Source organism: Delphinapterus leucas, chromosome 4 (assembly GCF_059928025.1).
Source record: "Delphinapterus leucas isolate spDelLeu-1000000601 "Yukka" chromosome 4, BTC_Dleu_Yukka2, whole genome shotgun sequence".
Classification (NCBI taxonomy): Eukaryota; Metazoa; Chordata; class Mammalia; order Artiodactyla; family Monodontidae; genus Delphinapterus; species Delphinapterus leucas.
In genome coordinates, this window is record NC_143132.1 from 45,034,306 (window position 1) to 45,044,164 (window position 9,859).

The 9,859-nt window shown below is 33.3% G+C and overlaps 1 protein-coding gene across 1 annotated transcript in view; it reads left to right on the forward strand.

Moving 5' to 3' along the window:
• Nucleotides 1-6,828, forward strand: part of LOC111175797 (ephrin type-A receptor 6-like) — a 148,504-nt gene extending 141,676 nt beyond the window's left edge. Inside the window, exon 3 of the mRNA XM_022575658.3 lies at nucleotides 5,302-6,828. Coding sequence (XP_022431366.2) covers nucleotides 5,302-5,988 — 687 coding nt within the window. The 3' untranslated portion in view covers nucleotides 5,989-6,828. The remainder of the gene's footprint in view (nucleotides 1-5,301) is intronic.
• The last annotated feature ends 3,031 nt before the right edge of the window (nucleotides 6,829-9,859 follow it).

A 9,859-nucleotide genomic window follows, 5' to 3' on the forward strand; every position in this document is an offset into this window, starting at 1 on the left:
TACATGTAGCTGTCCAGTTTTCCCAGCACCACTTATTGAAGAGACTGTCTTTTTTCCATTGTATATTCTTGCCTCCTTTATCACAGATTAATTGACCATAAGTGTCTGGGTTTATTTCTGGGCTTTTTATCCTGTTCCATTGATCTATATTTCTGTTTTTGTGTCAGTACCATGCTGTTTTATTTACTGTAGCTTTTAGTCTAAAGTCAGGGAGCATGACTCTTCCAACTTCGTTCTTCTTTCTCAAGATTGTTTTGGCTATTTGGGGTCTATTTTGTTTCCATACAGATTTAAACATTTTTGTTCTAGTTCTGTGAAAAATGCCATTGGTAATGTGATAGGGATTATATTGAATCTGTAGATTGCCTGGGGTAGTATGGTCATTTTAACAATATTGATTCTTCTAATCCAAGAACACGGTATATCTTTCCATCTGTTTCTGTTGTCTTCAATTTCTTTCATCAGTGTTTTATAGTTTTCAGAGTAACGGTCTTTTGCCTCCTTAGGTAGGTTTATTCCTAGGTATTTTATTCTGTTTGATGTGATGGTAAATGGGATTGTTTCATTAATTTCTCTTTCTGATATTTTATTGTTAGTGTATAGAAATACAACAGATTTCTGTGTATTAATTTTGTATCCTGCAACTTAACTGAATTCATTGATTAGCTCTAGTAGTTTTCTGGTAGTGTCTTTAGGATTTTCTATGTATAGAATCATGTCATCTGCAAATATTGACAGTTTTACTTCTTCTTTTCCCATTTGGATTCCTTTTATTTCTTTTTCTTCTCTGATTGCTGTGGCTTGGACTTCCAAAACTACGTTGAATAAAAGTGGTGAGAGTGGGAATCTTTGTCTTCTTCCTGATCTTAGAGGAAATGCTTTCAACTTTTCACCATTGAGTATGATATTAGCTGTGGGCTTGACATGTATGGCCTTTATTATGAAGAAATAGCTTCCCTCTATGCCCACTTTCTGAAGAGCTTTTACCAAAAATGGATGTTGAATTTTATCAAAAGCTTTTTCTGCATCTATAGATGATCATACATTTTAAAATATTTATTTATTTATTTATTTGGCTGCACCGGGTCTTAGTTGTGGCATGCGGGATCTTCGTTGCCATGTGCAAGATCTTCGCTGTGGTGTGCAGGATCTTCAGTTGCAGCATGCAGGATTTTTTTTTTTTTTTAAGTTGTGGCATGTGGGATCTTAAGTTGTGTCATGTGAACTTTTGGTTGTGGCATGTGGGATCTAGTTCCCTGACCAGGGATCAAACCTGGGCCCCCTGCATCAGGAGCCTGGAGTTGTAGCCACTGGACCACCAGGGAAGTCCCAAGATGATCATATGATTTTTATCCTTCAGTTTGTTAATGTGGTGTATCACATTGATTGATTTGTGGATATTAAAAAATCCTTGCATCCTGGGATAAATCCCACTTAATCATGTTATATGATCCTTTTAATATATTGTTCGATTTGGTATGCTAGTATTTTGTTGAAGATTTTTGCATCTGTGTTCATCAGTGGTATTGGCCTGTAATTTTCTTTTTTTGTGATATCTTTGTATCTTTGTATTCCTTCCTCTGCAGTTTTTTGGAATAGTTTCAGAAGGATAGGTGTTAACTCTTTTCTAAATGTTTGGTAAAATTCACCTGTGAAGCCACCTGGTCCTGGACTTTTGTTTATTGGGAGTTTTAAAATTACCTATTCAATTTCAGTATTGGTAATTAGTCTGTTCATATTTTCTATTACTTCCTGGTTTGGTCTTGGGAGATTGTACCTTTCTTTAGACTTGGGAATGGAAGACGTTACACTATTCCTAGAGCTTTAGATGGCCGTCCCCATTCATTTCTCTAGCTACAACCTTCTTTGTGAAGCAATGACCTTGAGCAATAGGTAATATGCTACTTAGATCCTATGCTTTCCTTCTGTACCACACGGTAGGTAAGACCCCTGAATTCCCTGCTCAGATGGCTTCAAATCTCCTTTCAAGAACTTTAAGGCTTCTTGTTGGGGGTCCATCCTCCAAAGGGTGAACTGTGCTACTGGTATGCTCAACCTAGGTTGAATAGAGGACCAGAGTTGGCATCTTTTTGTAGCAGAGGAGGGACACAGCTGGGACATGAAGACTGGGATGCTCATATATGTGCTTGTGTGAAGCCCTTCATGGTATGGGATTTACCTAGCATCAGGGAAGAAATAGAAATGGGGTTGACTAAGGTTAGGAGTTGGCTCTGGATGGACTACCACATGCTGGCATGAAATTCTGAGAAGTCCAAATATTTTAAATTTGAACCTGGCCTTCCAGTATCTTTCTAAAGTAGGCAAATGGAACATACTTAGAGTTTAATCTTCTTTGAAGAATGATTTATCATTTAAAAATATTTAGACATTTGGTATGTGAGCTCTATACTTCCATTCTTTCCTTGGACCCCACATTTTTAGAGGCTCTATTTGTTTTAATACTTGGAAATTGTAACTAAATGTTATGTAACTGTATAAATACAAATATAATTTTGTGTAAATGCAGTGTTTTCAAAGGATACATTATGATTTAAATATGATAGCATTTCTATATCTACTAATGACAATATATTTTTAGTAAATTTCCTAGCCTTTTAGATCTTATAACAATCTTGAATTTATTTATACTCTTATTTTAGTGAATCATATTCAAATTTAAAAATCTAAATTACTTTCAGTATTCTTGGATAAGATTAAATTTAGCAGTTGATACCTTTTGGCTATTTTGGTATCTGAATCTCATTCTGATTTCTTTCTTTCCTTTTTTTTTTTGATTATGAGAGAAGAAACACTATTGTTTCTCAAACATCATTAATTTAACATAGAAAATAATTTACCATTTTGTTAAACATCCTTATGTAGTGCATTGAAAAGAACCACATTTCTCATTATTTGCATATATTTTGTTATTTCCTTATCTCTTGGTTCAGATTAGTCCTGATTCAGTGTATGCGTGTCATATTCTTCTCATTCCTGATCTTTCTTTCCATCTAAACATTTTTTCCAAACCCAACATATTTTTAAATAAAGATATGTAATGATTTAAGAACTTTTTTTTCTGTCACAGATGTAATTTTTCACATTTATTTAATCTCATATTTTAGGAGAATTGATTGTTTGATGAGAGTTGTTAATACTTTTTATTAATATGAAGAGATATAGTCTGAAGATGTTAAAATGTAATTATTCAAACAGAATTTATTGACAGTATATCTCTATACTCCTATATGGGAGGGTAGAGGGTGCAGTGTAGACAATAGTAATTACATGCATTCCCTGAGGAATAAAATCAATTCTGATTAGAAATTTATCTGAAATAAGAATAATCACTGGATAAGTATCTTAGAGGCTCTCCAATGGGAAAAATGCTTAGAATTTTGGACAGTTATTTTGACAGTTCTCAGATTTTATTAGTTGTATCTTGTCTTACTATTTATATTCTGAATGGTTAGCTTACCATTTTAAATGAGCTCTGATAGTTCTGGTTTGCCTTTAAATTTACGTGTAAGAGTCATATAAGACCTATAATATTGTTATTATGAAAGGTATTTAGATGGGTAATTTTATGTGCCTCTGTGAGATTTTTGAATCACCCCTGATAAACAGTGGGTGTGTTTTGTAAAATTGTATCCACAGTTCTAAAGGAACTCATTGTTTCTTCTGGAAAATACCTTCTGAATTTCAAGCAAGCAACTTACAAATGAAATTTTAGATACAGAATTGTTTTTAAGTTTGCTTGATGGATAATATAAATTGTTTATTTGTGGAAATTTAAAGTAGATAATTGAAAGTATTAGTGTTTCAACAATCCAATAGACTGAGGAAAGAAGCCATTCTGTTAGAAACTATATTAATTGAAATTCCACCGGTCTCGATTAATTAACTCTCTACAGTCAAATAAAATAAGAAACTGCAAACTGGATGAGTTAAATAAGCTTATTATAAATCACTGAAGTGTGGTATCAAGAAATGGAACACATTCACTATAGAAAACAGTTTATCATTTCTACTGTATTTTAATAGAAATGAGAAATTATGATGACCAGTTATGTTTTTCCAAAAGACTATAAAGTTACCAGAATGTGTTTTTGTTTATTGAAAATTATTATAACTTTTATTATACAAATAAAATATGCTTACAATCTAAATTTGTAATATAGAAGTATGCAGTGTTAGATGTATAAATAATGCCAATGCCAATTAATTTCAATGTACTCAAACATTTTTACTAAAATTAAAAAAAAGGTAAGTTTTTTCTATTCATGTAGGTGGCAGAATGCTTGTATGTAAACATGAAGAAGTGAAGAAAATCCAATGATCTAGCTCAGAGTAAAAGCCAAAGTGTTTCCAATGCTTACAAAGGCTTTTTTGCACCTTCTTTGCCTCTCTGTTTAGTGCACGTTCAACCTGTTCCTGAAACATACCTATACCCTCCTGCCTCAGGGATTGGTACTTACTCTTTCCTCTTCACTGCCTCACCTCTAAGACGTTACTTAAATGTCACAACCTCAGTAAGGCCTTCTCTGGTCATACTATTTAAAATTTCAACCCTCTTCCCCATTTCTCAGCCTTATTTTTTCCCATTGTACTTTCTACCATATTTTTCAGTTGACTCATTTACAGTTTTTATTGCGACTCCTCACTCTAAGTAAGATCCATGAAGGCAGGGAGTTTTTGTTCAGCTAGTGCACTGCTGTATTCCTAGTGTCCAGAATAGTGCCTGATAAATATTTCTTGAATAAATCTAAAGCTTTCTCTATATCTATTTTCTATCAAAATAGACATGTAAATATTTAATTGAATACTGATGAGTATACCTCAATTTGTGGCAAATTGGATATGAAGACAAATGGGTAACTAGAGTACATTTGTCATTGGTCTAGTTATTTGATCACATAATAGATGCTATTATAGGTTGTTTATGGAGTACTAGAAACCATTTAAAGTTCTTTACATATATTAACTAATTTATGCCTCACAACAATCCTATGAAACAGGTGCTCTTATCAGCTCCATTTTATAGTTGAGGAAACTAGAGATTAAAGTATCCCTTGATGTTGCAACTAACATGTAAGAAGGTAAGATTCATACCAGGACAGCTGGTATGTTCAGAACCTATTGTCTTAATGAAAGGCTCCTGGTTAAAATCCTGCACCATTGTTGCTTTGCTTTATTTGTATACTTTTTATTCATTTTTCTTTCAGTAAAACAGAAAATTTTTGAAGTAATCATATATGTTCGTGGTTTCATAATCATTTATTTTATTTTTGCTTTTTTCAGTGGGATGCCATCACTGAAATGGATGAACACAATAGGCCCATTCACACATACCAGGTATGTAATGTGATGGAACCAAACCAAAACAACTGGCTTCGTACAAACTGGATCTCCCGTGATGCAGCTCAGAAAATTTATGTGGAAATGAAGTTCACACTGAGGGATTGTAACAGCATCCCATGGGTCTTGGGGACTTGCAAAGAAACATTTAATCTATATTATGTGGAATCAGATGAGTCCCATGGAATTAAATTCAAGCCAAGCCAGTATACAAAGATTGACACAATTGCTGCTGATGAAAGTTTTACCCAGATGGATTTGGGTGATCGCATCCTCAAACTCAACACTGAAATTCGTGAGGTGGGGCCTGTAGAAAGGAAGGGATTTTATCTGGCTTTTCAAGACATTGGGGCATGCATTGCCCTAGTTTCGGTCCGTGTTTTCTACAAAAAGTGCCCCTTTACTGTTCGTAATCTGGCCATGTTTCCAGACACTATCCCAAGGGTTGATTCTTCCTCCTTGGTTGAAGTAAGGGGCTCTTGTGTGAAGAGTGCAGAAGAGCGTGACACTCCTAAACTGTATTGTGGAGCTGATGGAGATTGGCTGGTTCCTCTTGGAAGGTGTATCTGCAGTACAGGATATGAAGAAATTGAAGGTTCTTGCCACGGTAAGAAAGAAATATTTAAATAATTATTCATGCATTCAAATGATAGTTTTTTAAAGGTAAATTGGCTGTATATTTATTTTCAAATAATACATTTTCAAATACTATTCCTGGAAGAATTAATTGTGGAAGAAATTAACTCATATTAACTATAAGATAATTTCTGATTTTTTTTCCTCCTGGGAATGGTGTATGAAAATGTAAAATAAATTATATACCATGACAAGTGTTCTTCCATATTGCCTTCAGTTAGAATAGTTGCTGTATGAATTGCTATATTTACCTGATTTTTATAAAGGAAAGCAACATCAATAGCAGCAACAAAAAGCAAAAGGGATCAAAGCAGGCATTTGCTTAACTTTTATGTTTTGGTGGTCTACAGAGAATATGACATTTAAAGACAGTTTGAAAACAATTCTTTCTTTCATGTTGAATTGTAATAATTGAATAGTACCTAGGTAAACTGAAATTATATTTAAATAAATGAGGAATTCATATGTTTGCATATGAATCATACATATGTTTAAAAATATATAGGATAGTTTATAGGAATGTTATGTGTTTGGTGATTGAGTACTGAGTATATCAGAAATTAATTTATCCTTTGCTACTATTAAATACAATTTCCTACCATATAACACATTAGCTTTTTTTGTTTAAATAGCAGTACTTGTGCAAGATCGAATTGTTAGGAAGTATGAACACAGTGCAATGCTGATTAAGTTTAAAGCCATACCTTTCATGTAGTTATGATATGAAATATCTGCAATTTTCAAGATAATACAGTTTTTTTATTTGAATCATTTTATGAAGGCTTATTAATCTAATAAATATATACACTTAAAAATTTTTGCATATCCCCTGATAAAGATAATTTATATCAATTATGTTTGGATTTAGGACTCATAATCAAAACACAAATAAAGAAATAAAATTGATGCTTGGTAAATAATAACATAGTAGAGATCTTTTCCTCTCAATGGTAAATTATTTATAGTTTTTTTTCTATAGCACCATACTGAATTTACTTACTTTTTTGGTGACGTTCGGTGGTATGTTGCCACCCATTAAAAGGGATGAAAGTAAATGAGAAGAAAACATATTTGTTTCTATATAAGGGTCAGTGGTAATATATGTGAATTTTTAAACATTTTATCTATTTATGAAACGCTTGGGTTCTTGAATGCTGAAAAAGTTCACTAAATCCACCGGTGATGATTATGTTTGGTCATTTGAAAGTACTGTTTGTATGAAAAGTCTGTAGTATATTTATTTAAAGTGTGAGCCAACTTTCCTTCACTATTCAATCATTAAAATATGTTTCATTGAAATTTATATAGATTTAATTCAAAATTTTTATTCACCTGTAACAAGGATTTAGAATAAAACAAAAATAAGTTATCAATATAAATGATCCTTTGAAGGGGCACTATAGAATATTTTACATTGGAAAATGCAACATGAATAATTTTTCAGTGAGATTAAGAAGGCAATAATAGCCAAGGATAAAACATATGACATATACTAACCATGTAGTTTTACCATATTTTATAGTAGGTAGATGCTGGATATTGGTAAAAATAATAAAGCTTTAAAATTATTTAAACAATAATTATCTAAGGATTTATGTGATTAATTATTATTAAATATATTTTATGGCATTGATCACAGAATTAGAGGTAGTGACAATCATTGATGACTAGATGTTTTTTGTTTAATATGTCTGCTCTGTGAAATTTCATTCTTGTTTGCATGCCTGAAAATTCCTTCAGTTGTTGGCAAAGATGACTTTGGATATATGATAATTATCAGCTTATCTAGAGCTACTGCTAGACTCATTCATTTTTATGGCTTGTTATCTTTATTATAATTTATTTGACTGCAGAAGTGAGAGAGTGGGTACAGTACAAATGTTCATCATCTTCTTCTAGCAGATGGCAGAAATTGGAAGATTATACTTGGATTCTAAATCCATGGCTTACTAACTTCCTTATCCAAAAATAAATTAGTGGTTATAATCAATTAATGGTAAAGTATATGGAAAACTGTTACATGCAAACACATGTGCCTGGTTCCAATTGAATACAATGAATTGCTATTTACAAACAGAAAGGAAGTGGATGTGGAGACCTCATTTTTAGAGAAAGGTATCTTACACTATCACTAGTTTCCATTTTAAAGTATTTATTTAAGTGTGTTCTTGATTCTTCATATTGCCCCTTTCTATCCTCTGATAATAATTTTTTATCATGGATTCTGTTGCAGTCTGTCAACAATTTATCTCACAACCAAATCTCAGAATTACCTATAACCTACATGACAAATTAATTGAAATTTATGTGAATAAAGAATAGCTCAGGCAATAATGTGACCGTATGTTTATGTATATAATGAGAAAAGAAAAAACAATGTTTATCATTTTCTTTTCTTCTGGCTTATTCTGTTAGAGCTTTTATTTTAGCTATTTTTTTGAGTACCTACTATCTGTTAATCATTTTGATAGGTAGTAGAGATAAATATAAATAGAGGCATATGTTTCAATGATCTATTGCTATTGAGGTAAAATAACCCAAAACTTAATAACTTAAAGCCATAATAATTTATGATTTCTTAGGGCTCAGATGGGTAATTCTTCTGCTTATTGTAAAATAAACAGAGGTCACTCATGTAGCTGAATTCAGCTGGGAGATTAACAGGGGTTGGAATGTCTAAGATGACCTCTTATATTCCAGGGCCTCTCTCTACATGGCCTTACATCATTAAAGAATCTGACACAAGCTTTTTTACAGTATAGTGGCTGGCCGAAGAGGGAGTTTTTCACATGGCCAGGTATAAAGTGAGTATGCGAGGGGACTGCAAAAGGGGCTGAATGCCTGTAAGTATGTTTATAGGGAGCTGCCAGTGTAACAGTATACCACAGTCTTCTCTCTTAATTCTTGTGACTAATGTCCCTCCTTCATGCACAAAAGCCCACATCCTCCCAAAGATCTATTCCATTATGGCCTTGTGTTGAAGTCCAGAAGAGCTTCAGTGAAATCTCTTCTGGATATGAATAAAGCTTCATAGCTAAAACTCTCCTTCATCTGGAGAATTAAAAACTAAACGAGATGTTATCGTTCCTCACACACACAACACACATGGGACAGGATTAGGAAAACTGTAAAAGATTCTCACATTCCTGAAGGCAGGGAACATAGCAATCACTGGTCCATTGTGATTCTGAAATACAGCAAAGGTCATCAGAGTCCCTAATTATAGAGGCAAGGGCTGTTCCTTGCTTGGAGCCCAGTTCTGCAACCTGGGATTAGTTCTCTGTGGCTCTTTGTCTTCATTACTCTTGACTTTGCCCTCTGAGTTATCCTCCTTAGTTATAAGAATTTCCATGTGGCCAGTTGCTAGTTTCACCATCTTTCAGGAAAACTTCGTAATTTGATCCACAACATTATGAAGTACATTTTGTGTCTTCCAAGTTATCACAGGTAGTATTTCTCACCAATTGTTGGTTGACCTTTCATTATCTCCAATAATAATTAATTTACTGCTCTTCCATCCTCCAGTCACAGCCTTCTTGCCACCCTTCCAGCCTCCACAGTTTTTTCATTACTAAAGCAAATGGCACATGTTTTAGCTTTTTGTTAAAACAGTATCCTTTATCCTGTATAAGTTATTTGCTTACAATCTGGAAATATGGACTGGGTTCAGTTGGCTGGTTCTTCTGCTGGTTTTATCTGGGTCACTCAATGCCACTGCAGCTATTTGGAGGTTTAACAAGGCTGGACATCTAACATGGCTTCACTCACATGTCTGATACTTCATCTGAGATGTTTGAGGCCCTAAAGTTGCTTATTGTGTAAATCCTGATAGCAATTTTAATACATTTCATTTTAGGAAATTATT